The sequence below is a fragment of the Marmota monax genome, unplaced genomic scaffold (genome assembly GCF_021218885.2).
Source record: "Marmota monax isolate L192 unplaced genomic scaffold, Marmota_monax_Labrador192_F-V1.1 WCK01_AAM20220418_F8-fsc00026, whole genome shotgun sequence".
Classification (NCBI taxonomy): domain Eukaryota; kingdom Metazoa; phylum Chordata; class Mammalia; order Rodentia; family Sciuridae; genus Marmota; species Marmota monax.
This window is the reverse complement of record NW_026693108.1, coordinates 16,239,701-16,258,920: the sequence shown is the minus strand read 5'-3', so window position 1 is coordinate 16,258,920 and position 19,220 is coordinate 16,239,701. Positions and strand designations below refer to the sequence as shown.

Sequence of the window (19,220 nt, the reverse complement as noted above, 5' to 3'; positions counted from 1 at the left end):
CTGCTTGAAACCAAGCCATTCCAAACAAAACTCATGCCCCCTTTGACAAAGGGGCCCATCTCAGAGACAGAACTTTACTGATAGACTCCCATAGACTACAGTCCACTGATTGCAGCCACTTTGACCTTTGCATAATTATCAATGCTTTTTCATGTGGACTGGTCATTGAACAGTTTGCAAAAGAAAAGGTGTGCATATAATAGTAATTAGGTATTAAACCACTGAACAGATCAATAAAATGTTCTTGGGTATGTCAGTAAGTAGTATAAGGACAAGTTTGTGATTATTTATGGTCAATTAATACCAACAACTATGTCAAAGAAAAAAAAACATTAAATTCCATGAACGTTAAATATGCAAATAAAGTTGCTGTATACTTCTACCACCTATATGTTCTGCCTTTTTAAAAAATATTTTTTTTAGTTGTCGATGGGCATTTTATTTATTTATTTACATGTGGTGCTGAGAATGGAACCCAGTGCCTCACACATGCTAAGCAAGCACTCTGCCACGGAGCCACAACCCCAGCCCCCATGTTCTGACATTTATATTGGATTTGTGCCCTGTACCAGACTGCCCATTACAGGACAAAGACATCAGTCATATTTGAGCAGACCTTGGCACCAACATATATCAATAACATCCTTCGATTTACTCAGGAGATAAAGCCATTTTGTACATTTAATGAAAGCATGTTACATTTAAGCCTCAGTCCCTGAAAGACCATGAACAGAAATCTGATAGCTATACATGAGGCTCGCTTGTGGGGGAGGGAAGTTGATCATGTCACAAGAGAATGAAGATACATAATTTTTACAGGAATAATTTCTGTTAAATTATATTGCACTAATAATTTTCCATTAGATTATCTTTTAGTCCAAGATATCACACAATTAATACATTCTATCTATTTTTGTCATTGAATACATGTTTTTGGCCACTCTGAATAAAAATGCCTATTAGACCTCATTGGACTGATACAATGAGAAAAGTAATGTTCAACTCTTACACAGCAACACTGTAATTGTGGCTTGTTCGTCTTTCCATTGTGATGTATGTCCAGTCCCACCCAAAGACTGTGCTCTGGGCACCCATTGCCTCTTCCCAGGATCTCCTTATGTCACATTCTGTACTGCTGTTAGTCACACTTCCTCTTGCATGGAGAGAGGTGAATATAACTTAATTGTTCCTGTAGCTCAATAAAAGAATAATTTTAACCTCGTAACATTCACATTATCAAATACATGAAAAAAATGATAATGATTGTTCTAAGAATTTTAAAAGTAAACAGTATCTTTGAAATAATCTAATTAACATTCTCTAAATTCACATAATCTCTGTCAAGGTTAAATCTAGAGAATGTAGTCTCACATTTACTTCTAACAAGAATTTGTTTTCAATGTATTTCAGCTGCATTGTTGAAATAAAAGGACAAATCAACCCTGCTGAAGATTTTTGTCTCATAGACACAATTGATTATAATTGTGTCATATCTAAAGCCTTATAGATAGTAAGGATGATCAATTGCGATTGATTTAGGAATATTTTGCAGAAAATAAGGTTGCTGTGATATTTAAAACAAACAATTAGTAACCACAACGTTCTTTTTTAATAAAGTAACATTTAGATTTTGAAGAACTTTTGACAATTTAAATATGTATTATACATGTTTAAATTTTGAAATTTATAAAATAATATAGTTTATCAAGCGTAAAACTCTTCAAAAAACAAACTTTTTACACCATGTTGCAAAAATGTCATAGGCAAAATCAGTAATAAAGTTGATAAGGCAGGTTCTTTCTTCAATATCATGTGCAGTGCTGAGTAATTATAAGGGCTATTTAAATTTTAACGGTTCTATGTAGTTTTTCAAATGGTGTCCCTCAAGTGAATAACACGCCTTGGAAGTATTTTTTTTTTTAATTTTTTTAGTTGTAGGTGGATACAACACCTATATTTTATTGATTAATTTTTATGTCGTGCGGAGGATCAAACCCATTGCCTCACACGTGCAAGGCAAGCACTGCACCACTGAGCTACAACCCCAACCCAAGGGGAGTATTTTTTCACATGAAACTACTGTTGGTTTTCCTATCCTCTGTTTTGTTAGATGCTGTCTGTAGGCTTATGTACAGTGGAAGGTAATTTTCTATAAAAAGAGGAGAATGAGCCAGAGAAAGTATTTCCCTGCTTTTGGAGGAATAACTTGTTGTCCTGATCTTTTCCTTCATATTTATGAAGTACTTATTTTCTTTAAATTTTATTAGTTCACTTTAGTTATATATAATATTGGGGTTCATTTTGACATAATTATACAAGCATAGAATAAAATTTGTTCCAAATTAGTCCCTAATATTTTGTCTCCCTTCCCTTTTTTCTCCCTGTACACTTCCTCTACTTTACTGATCTTAATTCTATTTATTTATAGGTGTTTGTTTAAGTTAGTGCATTATGGGTATACATAAAGATGAAATTCACTGTGGTATGTTCATACGTAGGGAAGTTTGAACAGATTCATTCAACTCTTCCTCTCTTTTCCGATCCCTCCTCCCTACCCCTCACTCCCCTTCACCTATTGCACTGATCCTCTCTACTATTTTCATAGAATGCCTCTCCCCCCACCTTTTTTCTTTCTTTTTATTTTCTTTGTCCTTATTTTGGTCTAGCTTCTGCCTATTAGAGAAAACATTTGACCCTTGAGTTTCTGAGTCTGGCTTATTTCACGTAGCATGATTTTCTCCACTTCTATTTACCAGCAAATGCCATACTTTCATTTTTCGTTATGACTGAGTAATTCCACTGTGTATATATACCACATTTCCCCCCCCCCCATTCCTCTGTAGAAGGGCACCTGGGTTGGTTTCCTAGCTTAGCTATTGTAAATTGTGCTGCTACAAACAATGATATGGCTGTATGTCTATAGTATGCTGATTTTAGATTTTCAGGATAAATTCCGAGAAGTAGGATAGCTGGACCATATGGTGTTTCCATTCCTAGTTTTTTGAGAAGTCTTCAAATGTAATGCTTATTTTATCTTATTTATTTATTTTTGATATCAGGGATTGAATCCATTCAACCCAGGGGAGGTTAAAAATCCAGCCACACCCCTCAGCCCCCCCCCCCTTTTTTTTTCTTCTTTAAGTTTTGAGCAGGATCTCACTAAATTGCTGAGGCTGGCTTTCAGCTTTTGATCCTCCTGCCTCAGCCTCTGGAGCGACTGGAATTACACACTTGTGCCACTGCACCTGGCCTTATTCTTGATTTGCATTATTAAAGACTATTCTTTGATATATTCTAAAAAATATTAAGCAGCTAACTACATAGTATTTTAAAAAGCACATATTACCACTTGATTTTAATTTTCAATATGCAATTGTTTGGGATGAAAATGTCTTAATAATCTTTTGAAATTTGCATGTTAGCAAGAATCCTAATATATATAGCCATGTTAAATCATTGATATTTTCAACATGGTCAGCTTTGATTTGCTGTTTGAATACTTTCGGTATAAGTTAAGCAAAATTAGAACTACTGACCAGTGGAATGTTTGTTACATGTACTAAAATAATGTTTTTCTCAACTTTTCCTGTTTCTACTTTGGAACTGCAGGGTTTTGAGCTTTGGGGGTCCTCTTAATTTGACATCTTTGGCAGATTGAACCAGAACCTGGCTTGGAAAGACACAAAAACTGCTTTGGCAAATGATCTGTCAAGTGACCCATGAACAAAAGCGAGATTGGGTTGCCCTTTGAAATAAACCTATTTGAATTTTATTATCTCCAGAGCACCTTGTGTCTCTAATCTTGTGAAAGGTTAGTATTCTATCCATCAGAGCAAGATTAGAGTGCTAGTTGATGTCTGCTCTTGATGATAACTGAATGCAGCAGTTGGAGCTAGAAGAGGGAGATTCATTACCATCCATCTGCAGTTCAAAAAGGAAGGGGGGGGGATGGGGAGGGAGGGAGCCGCATTTACAACATAAACTACCTATTCCCAGGTCAGGGTATTTAAAACAAAAGAAACCAACAACAAAGGACAGTACTTTGGGGAAAGCTTTACAGAGCTTTTCAAATAAATTCCCCAAAGCAGAACTGTGTTGAGGCTACATTTTGCAGAGATTATCAATTTCCAGTATGTGGATACCGTGGAGATAGCTGTTGACTCTGTTCTTAGGTCATACATGGGCGGGGAGGAAGAAGGATGTACCATTATATAAAATATGGCTGGTAACAACAAAGAAATATAAAACATCTATAGACTTATTTTGAAGTAATAAGACTTGGCGTGAATAAAATGTTGTTTTTTTGTTTTGTTTTGTTTTTTTAATTAACCAACTGAATGTCCTTTTTTGGTGACTTTTACTTATAATTCAGAAGTTGGAATTTAAATAATTTGAAACTTAGTTATAAACTGAAAATATGCCACTGAATCAAAACTGTGTCCCTTTTTTAAGATTTAATTTTATTTTAACACTGAAAAAATATGAGACTTTTACATTCAAAGAGTAGACTTTCACAAAAGATGTTGGCACTCAGTAATTGTTTCTTTACAAGATATTTAGAGATGATCAATTTTTTTATTCATTGCTTTCAATATTTTTATGGTCTAAATACTTTGAATCCCTCAAAAGCTCACATGTGAGACAATGCAAGAAAGTTTAGAGGTGAAATGTTTGGGTCACAAAAGCCTTAACTTAATCAATACACTAATCAGCTTGAGTGAATTATCTGAATGGTAATAATAGGGAGGTAAGGTGTGGCTAGAGGAAATGAGTCCTTGTGCCTTTGAGGTATATATTTTGTATCTGATGAGCAACATTCTCTCTCTGCTTGCTGACTGTAACTTCCTGAGCCCTTTCCTCTGCCCCTCCCTTCCCTCATGATGTTCTGCTTTACCTTGAGCTCAGAGAAATGGAGCCAAAGTCTGTGGACTGAGACCTCTCAAACCTTGAGTACTAAATAAAATTTTCCTCCTCTAAAATTTTTCTTCTCAGATCTTTTGGTCATAGCAATACATAGCTGACTGAAACCCAAATAATTGATGCTAAAAAGGTTAAAAAGGTTAAAATAGCCATCATACAACATGATATATATATATATATATATATATATATATATATATTTTTTTTTTTTTTTCCCCCCAGTGCTGGATATTCAAAACAAGGACTTTTGTGTGTTAGGCAAGTGATCTACCACTGGGCTACATCCCTAGTCCTGGTCTAGATATTTTTCTTTGGAAAGAAAAAATACATAAATCGTTGGCAAAATAAATTTAATCAATTTAAGCAAATTCAGACCAACATTAAACTAATTCATTTACATTGAAGTCTTTCATAATACTTTATGTGTTTCTATGTACCTTTATCAGGATGTCTCTCATTTACTTGTAGAAAGCATATTTATTACTGCTGAATTAAGACATCTATTCAAGTAGGGCTGACATCATTTCCTTTTAATGGGAGGTAGGGATTAAAGACAGTCTGTGGGAGCTGTATCACCTTAAGTCCTGTTTAATAAGCTCAGTCTATGATAAGTGACAGGTGGTCGAAAGGTGTCTGCCTTTCTGTACTTTTGGCAGTGGTATTGTCAAATGGTTTATAGGAACATACTTAGAATTCTAAGTCAATCAGCTTCTTTACCGAATCTCCATCAAAAGCTCTGTGGAGACAATGAGCATCAACTTTAAATTCACAGTCATGTAAGATTAATGCTCTTTTTTCTTTAGTTTGGGTGGGCCCTATAATAATGAACAATGGAATATTATTAACTATTGATTACATTAGATTGGAGGAATCCTCTATCTAGAAATAAATAGTAATTCTATTTTGAAAAGCATTCCTTCAAATAGCAAAGCTATTAATGTTCTTACTATTGGTGAATTACCTAGACTTACTAAAGATCATTGTACCAGTATGCTATGCTGCAGGGACTAATCCTTTTATTATTATTATTATTATTCTTTCTCTCTCCCTTTTTATTATTACTTAAATCCTTTTACTAATCAGCTTAAATCCACTAGATTTAGAATAAAGGGACCCAAGTTCTCTTACATACTAATTTGTTGATATATTCTGTGTTTTCAATAAATCTTGTTTTTATTTTCTGCCTTCTCTACTTTTGTTTTCATAGTGTGTGAATGGGGTTTTTAGTCTTGGACTTCCCATTGTAGGTTTATTAAACAAAATGCTTTCATTCCATATTTTTAGATCCTTTAAGTTAAAATAGTATTTGTTGTTTTTTTCAACTCTGAGAGTAATTTATAGTCATTGTAGAAATTTTGAAAAATTAGTATTCAGTGAAGAAAATGTAAATGAACTGTGACCTTCCACCCACTATAAACTCTTACTGCATATTTTCTTTTTTATTTTTCTCAATGATGTGTATTTATAAATCCATTATGAAGTACTAACTGTACTCCATATGTACTTTTGTATCTGCTGTTTCTATCTTAGCATTTTCTTAGGCCATGGGGTCTTATACTACAAGTGAATTTCTCATGAACTGACAAAGCTCCTGTTTCAGGAACTTTTATTTCATAAGCCCCTTCCAAGGCCTTATGCCAAATTTTGTGCTTTCAGTTTTGTATTGTATTTGTTAAGGAGGGTCCTACTAACCTGTATCAGCCTCAATCCTCAGAGAATCTGGGTCTGCCCCTGTAAGCAGCAAATCAGAAGCCACACTGCCCGGGATTGTAATTCCAGGACCTTGGAAGTAACTTATATTTTCATGTGCCTCTATTTCCCAAAAATGTAAATGTGGGCCATAATAACAACTGCTTCATAGGATTGTTACCAAGATTAAGTTAACTAATTCACAAGAAGCCTTGGAACAGTAGCTGACTCAATTTGTGCTTAGTATTTATAAAGTTTTCAATAGCCTTTAAGAATAATTATACATACAAAATGATATTTTGCTGTGTCAATTTACCTTTCTGGTGATACTTTTAAATTGTTTCTATTTTTAGCTAACATAGCAATGGACTGAATATCCTTGTATACAAATCTTTGACCTTGCCTTTGCAATTGAACTATTTCCTTTAATTAGTGTTCTTTTCTTCCAAAGTATCCTACATGTCCCTATTTCCTTTTTAAAAAATACACTTCAGTAATTGTCATCAAAGTTGAAACTCTTCTTTGAAAGCAACTTGAAAATGATGGTGGGACATAGCAGAACATTGCATTGCTGTTTAGTTTGTTTTTTGAAACTCTTTTAGTTTTATGATTTCTTTCATTTAGATATCTGTTGAGCAAATTAAACTTTCTAATGTTTTCAGTATCAGCTTTTAATGGAACAGAAAGGATGTAACCTTAAATCTTATCTTGAAAAATTAAGATATAATATTTTGATAAAAGTTTTTGTGTCTAATTGCACCAGCACAAATCAGTATCTCACAGTGTCTTTGGCTTCTGTCATTTGTATTGTGTGCGTTCATGTTACCCTGGTCAGGCTGTGGCAGGCATTCCCTTTGCCCTTGGACATGACTTAACTGGAGATTGCCAAGCCCTGTCCCTCCTCTTCCCATGCTGCGTGCAATTTCCTTCCCTCAAGTTACTGCTTCTCACATGCTCTTGATGCCCTCTGATGAGTGCAGTCTCTAAGACCAGAATCCTGATTGGCTACTAGAAGGAAAGTATGAAGGGAAGGAGGTAAAGAGAGGAAGAAAATTAAGGCTTTCATGACCTATAATATGGCTCCTCCCGTCATCATTCCTCCTTCCTCTGTACTTATAGCCACTCTCATGCATGGACTAAAATGGAAGTGTCAGAGAGCAAAGGAGAACAGAAGTGCTACTCAATCCTGACTCTACCTTTGGGCTGACCTGGGGCCTGGATGATAATTGATACCTGGATCCCATTTCTAGAGACAGCAACTTAATTAATCTGTAATGCAGCTTAGGCATTGAGACTTTAAAAAGTGTTTTTTGTTTGTTTGTTTTTGTTTTTAAGGAGAAGTTCATAACATAATGAAAATTACATGAAAAAGAGGGCAAGGAAGAAAATTGCATTTGCTATTCCTCTTCACTCCTGTAGAACTTGCACATTCTCTTGTTCCAATATCCAGTCCTTATCTCTGGATTTCAACAAAAAAACTAGCCTTGGTCCCACATTGCCCAGTTCACCATTGGTGGTCTGGTGTAGGTGGGGGTCTTTCTTCTTCCAACAAGTGTTTTGGGGTAGATGAAAGTGTAGTTGAGGAAGGATGTGGGTGTGTGATCCTAGTAATATTACTTGCACTCTAATTTGGAAACCTAATTGTTTATTCCATTTGAGAATAAAAAAGTAGGAAATGATTTCAAGTTACTTTTAATATAGTTCTAGGTGTTAGGTGCATAAAGCATTAAACAGGCATTCAGTCTTGTGGTTCATATCATCTCAGAGAAAAATGGAAGCAGACTTGTGGGCAAGGCCTGAGGGTGTTGCCTATAAGCCAAAGCCAAGCACACACGATGATACAAGTGAACCTGGGATGCAGCTCAACTTTTAATTTTCATGCAGGGCTTAGGGTGAGAGGAATAAAGTCTCAGAAGAGTTGTTTTCTATTGGCAGAAACCAAGTTTAATTCATAATTCTGGGAACTAATAGTTTATCTATACCACCTTGAGAACATAAATGGGCTAATCAGTCTTTTTTACTTTAAATATATCTTTGGGAGAAATAGCCTACCAAGAAATAACACATTCATCAATCTACTCTGTAAAGGAACACTAAGTAAAGAAAAAGTTGAACCCTGTGAAATCTAAATTCAAGTCACCCATTTCGATAAACTGCTTTATGACTTCAAATCTCCCTTTACCATTTACACGGTACAGCTTTCTAGGAAATTTTCCTTTTTGCTGCCGAATCACATGCCAGATTCTGAATAATCTCCTGGCCTTTACTCGCTTCTGCTGACTTGACTTTAATGATATTAAACTGAAGGACTTTGGTACAAGGTATTGATTATTTTTAATAAACATTCATGGTTGTAAACTGATGACTTTTCATTAAAAAATTCTTCATGGAAAAGTCTGTTCGATTAGATTAGATAAATTAGAAAAATACTAAATAGTGATGTCCAATTGGCCTGAATAATTCATTAAACATGTATTACTATATTATTACTAATGCATTCATTAATGCATTTAATAATGCATTAAATGTATTATTTTATTATTTCTAGTAAAAAGGCATTATTATACCCTTGATTTTCTGATTTACTGATTATTAAGGTAATACAGAAACCTTTGGATTATAATGAAGAGTTTGTGAATTATGTACTCTAGTATTTTAACAGCTGATGTATTTAAAATGTTCTGAAGTTTCTTTTTCTTGATTTGTAGTGAATAGTGTGTTTTGTGGTATGGCAGTGGTAGGTTTTGTTAAGATCCTACAAGATAGTTCAAACTTCCATATTTATAAATTATAAAGGAAAACCTTATGAAAAGGAAATTGTAATAAAAATAGATTTTCTTCATGTAGTTTCAGAGTGGGGCCTTTTATTTTTATTTTATTTTTCCCATTTCTATACTGTTTGTTTACTTATTTATCTTGGTACTGGGGATTAAACTCAGGACCACTCAACCACTGAGCTACATCCTCAGCCCTACATTATAGTTTATTTAGTGACAGGGTCTCACTGAGTTGCTTATTATCTGGCTTTTGCTGAGGCTGGCTTTGTACTTGTGACTTGCCTGTCTCAGAACATACTGGTTTTTTGTTTTGTTTTGTTTTTAAATGCCAAGATTATTGTAGGATTTTCTCCTTATGAAGTTTTCCAGGGATTCATTATATCACAACCTCAGAAAAATTTAGGGGTGTCTCAATCTAAAGTCTCTGGAATCACCTAAGGTCTGTAACTCAAGTGGTGATTGAAGAATTTCCTTTTGGGTTTCAGTGACCTTTTGGGAGAGGATATGTAGAGATGGAAGGGCTGTATGCTGTCAAAGCACATTTTAACATGTAAGATAAAAATAACAGCACAACAGCAACTCTACTTATGTGAGAGTTAACAAACTAGTAATTAAATTGTCTGTCTTCAAGAAATTAAAAGCACAAGATGTTTTGTCGAATTAATTTGTCTCCAAATGTCTCACTCAGGATTTTGACTTCTTAGGCCAGGGATCAGCAAAGTTTTTCCGTGAAAGGTTGGATATTCAATATTTTTGGCATTTTGAGTTGGTAGTGATGGTGCATGCCTATTACCCCCAGCTACTAAGGAAGCTGAGGCCGAAGGATCCCAAGTTTCAGGACAGTCTGGGCAACTTAGTGAGACCCTGTCTCAAAATAATAAAAAGAGCTTGTGATGTGGGTCAGTGGGATCAATCCCTAGTACCCAGTATCACCAAAAAATATATGTGTGTATGCTCTGTGTGTGTATGAGTGTGTGTGTTTCTGTTTGGTTTTAAACATAACTTTAAAAACAAACCAAAAGAAAAACATTTAAAAATGCAAAAAAAAAGCATTTTCAGCCCTCAGGACTTAGAATAATACGTTAATTGGTCATTGGTGGGAGGCGTACCCCTGCTTTGAAGTATCACAGTATTGCCTAAAGGATGGTTTCCCAGTCATTGGTTTTCAACTCATTAAATAATGAAACAGGGATGAAGTGTGTGGGGAAACTATGTGGGAAATGCTGGAGTTAGAAAAGGAAGCAGATCTCTACCAGCAAGATTTTCAGTAAGTAGAGGCCTAATCCTAGGCATGGAATCTGGGGGCCTTTGTGCACACACCCTCCTGATGGGGGTCAAGTCTGGTGGGAGAACGCTGACCCAGGGTATTGATAAGTGCCTCTGGTCCAATGTAATTATCATACATTGTAACCACATTAATCAACCCTAAACAATATCCTTTAGTAGGACTTCATTTTGGAAATGGAAGCACACATAATTTCTATGCTCTTCTTGGACAAACCTAGGTCAAAATAGATGATCTATGCCCTCAGCATTCTTGCCCTTTGTCCGTGATATAAGCACATCGATCATAAAATTATATTGGTCAGATATTCTTAGCATCCTTTTGTGTGCAGTTGCTGTTCAGTGTGCTAGTTTTAATCCCAGGTGCTTTTGAGTTTCTTCCACCAAATGCCACCTCTCTGAGGAAACCTTCTTAACCCTAGAGATTTGAGCATGCTCTGAGTCTCATGCTCTGCATTAACTAATTATTATTAGTGGAAAAAATAATCACACATGAAAATTATTTTTATAAATAATTTATATGTGACTTTAGAATGCATTTTGCAATTTATATTTAAATATGGTTTTATCTGCTATCTTGGAAGGCTATAATACTTCTCATTAATTATTCAAATCACAATGTAAGAAAATTTGACTTAGGATAAACCCCAAAGCCACTCTGCTGTCTTGTTCTTTCTTAGAACTCATCCTTCTCTGTAATAACTTTGGAGGTGTCCATTGCATGCTGGTTCAAGTGGTCTAGGGCAACTCAGTTAAAATGTGAAGCCTCAATTCTGCTAACTAGGTATACTAGTATATGATTCACATACAATATGTGAAAAGCCCATAATGTAGTATCTGATACCTGTTAGAAATCAGGCAACTTCTCAGGTCCCATCTCTGATTATCCTTGAAATTGGCTTCATTTGTTGTTTCAAGCCCATTTTTTTTGGTCTCTATTTAAAGTTTAATATGTATACTTTCCTCCTAAAATCTAACAGAGACAAACAGAAATAACAGGTATATTCTATTACCATATTGTTTGCATTTGAAACCAGTTTCTCCATATGGGAGGAGGGACCACACTTATTTAACGTGTTTAATAATCCTTCAAACAGGGAAGATGTGTATTATTCACTTTGAGATCATATAGGTTTCTATTAACTCCTAGGAAGTTCTGACTGAGTAAATCATAATTCTCATTATAACTTAATAAACTTAATTTATGAAAGCACACACACAGACAGAGCAAGAGAAAATGTGAATTAAGTGATAAGAAATTACAACTCTTAAATGAATTTTTGCTCCTAGCAGCATCATCTCAATGGTTATGGATTCTGATACCTTGCTTTTAAAATAAACTCTCATTTTAGAAGTAATGTTATATAATATCAATCCCATAATTTTAAAAAATGCATTCTGAAAGTCTTACACAAAAATGCAACTAATTTTGAAAAAAAAATTGTGAGGCATCATCATAAGATATCTATTGAAAATAAGTTTTTACATCTTTCTCTTATATTCTTGTTTCTTGAAAATGTGCATTATGAAGAAATACAGATGGTATAGTCTTATTTATCAAAAACCCCACAAAACAAAGCACTTGAGATTATTCAATATAATACAATATATTAATAATAAATCAATAAATTTTTGAACAGAGACCACAGTATTATGTTTAAATAGGTGCATGTGAATTTGGAATGTGGGAAGATATGAATGATTTCTTTTCTCTAAATGCTCAAGAATGTGGAGGATGAGGCCGAAGGGTCAAAATTTCAAAGCCAGCCTCTGCAACTTATGGAGGCTCTAGTCAACTTTGCAAGACCCTGTCTCTAAATAAAACATAAAAAAATGTGCTGGGGATGGGGCTCAGGAGTTAAGCACCCCTGAGTTCAATTCTCATTACCAAAAGAAGAACAAGGAGAAGGAGAAGAAGAAAGAAAAAAATATTTGGAGGATGACAGGAAGGTGAATGTCCTCTTCTAAGATGTGGTTTATAGCACCTCTGTCTCAGATGGGCACGTAAAGCCCTCACTGTCCAAGAGTTCAGACCAGGTGGAGTCTCCACTGACCAGTGACCCAAACTCTTCACTTATTGAGCTGTAACTACATGAATTTATACCACCATGCTGGAACACTTATTTTATTTTATTTTTTTATTTTTATTTTTTTTAATTTTTTTATTGGTTGTTCAAAACATTATAAAGCTCTTGACATATCATATTTCATACATTAGATTCAAGTTGGTTATGAACTCCCAATTTTACCCCAAATACAGATTGCAGAATCACATCGGTTACACATCCACATTTTTACATAATGCCCTATTAGTAACTGTTGTATTCTGCTACCTTTCCTATCCTCTACCATCCCCCCTCCCTCCCCTCCCATCTTCTCTCTCTACCCCATCCACTGTAATTCATATCTCTCCTTGTTTATTTTCCCATTCCCCTCACAACCTCTTATATGTAATTTTGTATAACAATGAGGGTCTCCCTCCATTACCATGCAATTTCCCTTTTCTCTCCCTTTCCATCCCACGTCATGTATCTGTTTAATGTTAATCTTTTCTTCCTGCTCTTCCTCCCTGCTCTGTTCTTAGTTGCTCTCATTATATCAAAGAAGACATTTGGTATTTGTTTTTTAGGGATTGGCTAGCTTCACTAAGCATAATCTGCTCTAGTGCCATCCATTTCCCTGCAAATTCTATGATTTTGTCATTTTTTAGTGCTGCGTAATACTCCATGGTGTATAAATGCCACATTTTTTTTATCCATTCATCTATTGAAGGGCATCTGGGTTGGTTCCACAGTCTAGCAATTGTGAATTGTGCTGCTATGAACATCGATGTAGCAGTATCCCTGTAGTACGCTCTTTTAAGGTCTTCAGGGAAAAGTCCAAGAAGGGCAATAGCTGGGTCAAATGGTGGTTCCATTCCCAGCTTTCCCAGGAGTCTCCATACTGTTTTCCAGATTGGCCTCACCAGTTTGCAGTCCCACCAGCAATGTACAAGAGTACCCTTTTCCCCACATCCTCTCCAGCACTTGTTGTTGTATGACTTCATAATGGCTGCCAATCTTACTGGAGTGAGATGGTATCTTAGGGTGGTCTTGATTTGCATTTCTCTGACAGCTAGAGATGTTGAGCATTTTTTTTTTCGTCTTTTCTTTCTTTCTTTATTATCTAATCTTTGTTATTCTTGTTTCTTTTGTCTTTTCATTTCTTTTCAATCTTCTTATTCCCCCTTCCTTGAATTCTACCTGCCTACTCTCATTCTCTTTGGAACACTTATTTTAAACAAGATTTCAGTGAGAAGTATTTTGGACAGCAGGAGAATAGAATCAGAAAATGATGGCATATTGTGCATAATCCCAACCCCACTTCCGATCTACCACTGGGCTGATCCACAGTACTGTTAAGGAGGCCAACCCTCTGGTTTGAATAGGAGAAGATATTACTGTGTTATAAAGCCTGTGAATTCCTAGGCTGCTTTATCCCTGTTCCTTTTGCTTCCCTTTTGTTCTGTGTGCCACCTTACATTCCAGTCTGTTCATTTGAAGGCTTCATTTGAAGCCTTCCACAGATATCCTCAGGGCACCTCTTGGCTCCTAGGAGTTGATTTTTGCCCCCTAAGAGGCCTCTCCAAGCAATCCGCTGCACCATGCAGGCTTTAATTTTGCTAGAGGAGCAATGGTAGTTTTTAGTCTGCCCCGCAGCAAACAGATGTTTCCATCTGAGATCGCCCCTCTGGATGAATAAAACCCTCCCAGAGGCTAATGCTGGCTGGAAAAATTCTTTTTGTGCACCTATGAAGCATAACTGAGCCCTAAGCAACCACCTTTGATGTATATTTTGTGATTGAGGAAGAAAAAAACTCAAATCGCCTTTCTTTCAGCCAGACTCTTTCTTACAGATGAGAATTTCTGTTGATCGAAGGCTTTGTCCAATATGAGCTTTTGCCCTTTCTGATTAAACAAAGTGTTACATAGAGGTTGCTTTTTCTTATATCGCGCTTGAATTTTATTCTCTCTGATGTGTTTGGACATAATACTTCATCAGCAAAATGGATCAGATAACTGTCTTCCAAATCTCTATCTTGTTTCGTTTGCTGAGAAACAATTTCCATCCAAGCATAAAGTACTTTGTTCAGAGTCAACCTTCAAGTGCTGGAAGTCCACAGGCCTGCTGACAATGAAAGGAGCTTACTTATTTTGGCAGGACATTAGTTTTGCCTCAATACCTTGGATTCCCATTTGTCATACGATATAAGATCAATGTACCCTAAGGTAGCAACATTTTTTTTATAATTGGCTGATGTATTAGTGTCTTTCAATACAAAATATTAACTTTGACTATGAGATCAGTAAACCATATAATGATTTTGAACAAGGAGTAATTTGACTTTTGAGGACCAGTGAAGCTAATAGCTAACTTTTGAGGCCATGACACACCCTTAGACAAAACTTTAAGCTTGGAATCTTCTGAAATGATTCTTGAGCTATATTTATTGAAATGTGATAACTTGGTTTCTGTATTCTATTATGGATACAAATTCAGACATAAAAAATAAAAATCACACAAGATGCAGAGAAGAGACAGTCTGATTTTAATGATTCGTCTTAAGAGTGCTCAGAAGCCCAATATTTCCGAGATCCTATGTCAGGACAGGAAAAAGCGTCAGGGATTTTACTGTTGCTAATAGAAGACTAAAATTTTCATTCATAAAGACAATTTTTACCTCAAGTCTTTGGAGAGCCATGATGACCAGAAGGCCTTCCCACCCCAACACACTCTTTTTTTTTTACCACTTTGCAAATCTAAACCACACTATTGATTACTGACTATTCATTGCTGAAGGCACTACATCGTGTTCAATAAATTAAGCTTTAATTCCTGAGTCCAACAAAATAATTGACCTCAAAAGAAGATAAATGAATAGGCTATCTAGAGCTCATGATTAGAATCCACTTTCCAGTCTCATTATATTAGTATTTTTCAATTCAGTGATTATTCGTTTCTTTTCTATATTCTTTCTCAGTCTGCAATACTTTTCACCTTGTTCCTATATCAGTAGACCTAGGCTATTTTCTTTCTTGGTTTCAAGACTGAAATATTTTAGTTATACTACTTTTAATACTTCAGTATCAATATTAATAATTTAATATAGTTTCCATTTTAGGACAAACTAGGTGACTAGCATTACTAAAAACATGTTTTTTATGCCTTTGATTCAAAAAGTTATAAATAGCATTGACATACAACATACGTAATCATCTGCTTCAACACTCATTTTATTTTACCGAATCCTTAAAGATTGAACCACACTCTCTAGTGTGGTTTTCTTTATACAAATTATTTTAATTTTACAAATTTATGAGATACAGTGTGATAATTTGACACATGTATTTAGTGCATAATGATCAAATCAGGGTAGTTAGCATTTCCATCTCCTTAGACATTTTTACTTAACTTTTGACTAACATTTAACTATTGAACATATTTGTGGGGTACAGTATAGAATTTTAATACACAACTACAATATATACAAATCAAGTCAGGGTTATTATCACTTTCATCTTCCTATCAAGTAATCTGATTTTACATTTGAGAATAATTAAAGTAACAAGTAATTATTGACTTGGACAAAATTGTACAAGGTTCCTCAGTCATAGCACTTAGGCAATCCCTAAGTTTTTGTAGCCTCTGTATCAAGAGAAACAAAAAAAGAAACTCTTATGCTAAAAAGGGTAAACAAGTGAGCAGAGTCTTTTTAAGTTCTGTTGCTTGTTTGAAAACAAATATAAGGTAGTTATCATTAGTATAAACACTATGTAATGATCAAGAAAATTGTTTGATTCTGCATTAACCACATCTGAAGCAATTAAGTACGTGTTTCTTTAGCCAGCTTCTGAGAAAGCACAGAGTAGTTCCTGGGGACACAGAGAAGGACTCATCACTTTTTCCCTTCTTTCTTCAGAAAGAAACCCCCAGGGATCCAGAAAGAAAAAATCTTTTTATAAAGTTTTTACTTGAAGTCCTTGAAATATCTAGGACTTGATTTGTCCCTGAATTTCCAAGGGAGAACAGAATAGCTTCAAGGGGCTTTGAAGAAGTGAAATGGAATCACTCTACTATTGGAAACTTGGATTGATAAACTCAGAAGCATTATTATTCCTTTGTGTTTTTGCTACCCCAAATTATATTATCTAAATGGGATAAAGCTTAGACTTTACCCAGGCTTATTCATGCATTGATAAACCCTCAGTATTACTAGCCCAATGACTTCTGGGTTAGTGTCCGTCCCACATATGCATGGCTAGTGTGCATTACATATATACATACCCTACATACATGAGGTACCTCTTCATACGGCCTGACAGCTGAACTAGTGAGGCTAGCAGACCTAGCTTTTTTGCCTGCCTTAGGTTTGTATCCTAACAGTGATCTCAGCGACACTCAAGAGATCTTGCAGAATGAAAGATTTCATTTGTTGTACAAACTTTTCATTTAGATTGTCTTAATCAGAAAGCCCAACTATAAATATTTTGTTCAAGTAAGTTCTGTAAGATGATAGTTTGCATCTATAATGATTATCCAAGATACTTCATAGCTTTCTGATTCATTATGGCCACCTTAATTATGTTCATTATAGCTTTAGTATTAAGTGAATTTAATTGCATCATGAATCTCTGAACACTTTTAATTGATTGCTATATATAGGAACTAGAAGGAGTCCAAAATATTACATTAATTTGAACATCCCATTTAAGAACTGTTCCAAATAAAAGCAATGTAATTGAATTTAGCATTACAACAAATTTGTAAATAGGCCGGAGCAAATGTGTTTATAGGTATGCATTTGTTACTGTGTTAATGGCGATACTTTGCACATTATGTTTGCAACCTATTTTGAGTTTATATCAAACCATAAGATTTTCTAAAATTTAACAGTTCATGAAAAAAGAATTGAGCTATTTTAGAAGAGTGTTAGGAGGTAAGCTTCGGATGTTAATGGATCCTCTCTGAAATAGAATTTACAGAGTCTTCTGATTCCTTTGTCTCATCTAAGATCACAGTTGTAGATCAATTCTCATTTAAAATATTGTCTTTAGTCAGGTGCAGTGCTGCTAGCCTGTACTCTCAGCTACTCAGGAGGATGAGGCAAGAGGATCACAAATTGGAGACCAACATATGCAACTTAGGGAGACACTGTCTCAAAATAAAAATGACTGGGTATAGTTCACTAATGGGGTGCCTGCCTAGCATGTGTGAGACTCTGGGTTCAATCCCCAGTATTACAAAAAGAAAAAAGTACACATTTACATACTGTTTTGATCAGTTCATTTATATCTTAATCACAGACTACATTTTTCTATGAAACTGCTCATTAAAAGTGGTTGTGTTTAATACAAGTAGATGCCTTGGGCTTTCTAGATATTATTTATGATTGTTTTCTTGTTTTATCTCCAGAATTTTTCCGAGAACTTCTAGAAAATGCAGAGAAGTCCCTCAATGACATGTTTGTCCGGACCTATGGGATGCTATACATGCAGAATTCGGAAGTGTTCCAGGACCTCTTCACAGAGCTGAAGAGATATTACACTGGGGGCAACGTGAACCTTGAGGAGATGCTGAATGACTTCTGGGCTCGGCTCCTAGAACGAATGTTCCAGCTGATAAACCCTCAGTATCACTTCAGTGAGGACTACCTGGAGTGCGTGAGCAAATACACAGACCAGCTGAAGCCATTTGGAGATGTGCCCCGGAAGCTGAAGATCCAGGTCACCCGTGCCTTCATTGCTGCTCGCACCTTTGTCCAGGGGCTGACCGTGGGCAGAGAGGTTGCAAACCGGGTTTCCAAGGTAATTGCAAATGTATAGTCTTTCTAATTGGTCTTCCTTTTTGTTGCTGTTGTTGTTGTTTTAAAACAAATGTTTGCCGATGATGATGATGGTGATGATGATGATGATGGAAGAATTCCTATTTACTGTGTCCTTGTTCTTAGAGAAATCAATTAAGTGTCCAAGCTCAAATCTGTTTGTTTTGTTTTGTTTTCCTTGCTTGGTGTGAGAGAAGTCAAGATTTCAAGAAGTTCTCTGTGGTTTAAAAAATATTGTCAATATTTTTTTGCAACTTCTACCAGGGAAGTTTCTATCAGGAATGAAGCAAAAACAATCATGTTGCAACTGTGATCACTTGACACTTCTGGTCAGCGGTTCAAGGATGATAAATACCCACAAAACGGTCCATTAAGGGACTGGAGTCCTCTAGGAATTCAGAGGAGAGTCATCATCAGGCCTGCAAGTAGATACCAATTGTTCAGAACAGTAGCACCTGGCATTTATTCTTTATCATGTGTCAAAGTGATGGAATTCCTTAGTAGTGATGGAAGAGCCTTTCCTGATACCTGTAGAACTGGATTAGGGAGGACTAATGCGTGCCACTATAGATTCTGGCAGATAATTCCTTTCATTCTTCATTATTTTGTAATCCTATGCCATGGTTTGTGTTGGACTTATGAGAAAGATAAATCACTGATCCCAATTTGGGCCTTTCCTGGAAGGTAGC

At 35.5% G+C, this 19,220-nt stretch overlaps 1 protein-coding gene across 2 annotated transcripts in view; it reads left to right on the top strand.

The window, feature by feature from the left end:
* Positions 1 to 19,220, top strand: part of Gpc6 (glypican 6) — a 1,048,357-nt gene that overhangs the window by 505,610 nt on the left and 523,527 nt on the right. For both annotated transcript variants that reach the window (XM_058582789.1, XM_046454952.2), the window contains exon 3: positions 18,123 to 18,514. In XM_058582789.1, the coding sequence (XP_058438772.1) occupies positions 18,123 to 18,514 (392 nt within the window). The remainder of the gene's footprint in view (positions 1 to 18,122; positions 18,515 to 19,220) is intronic.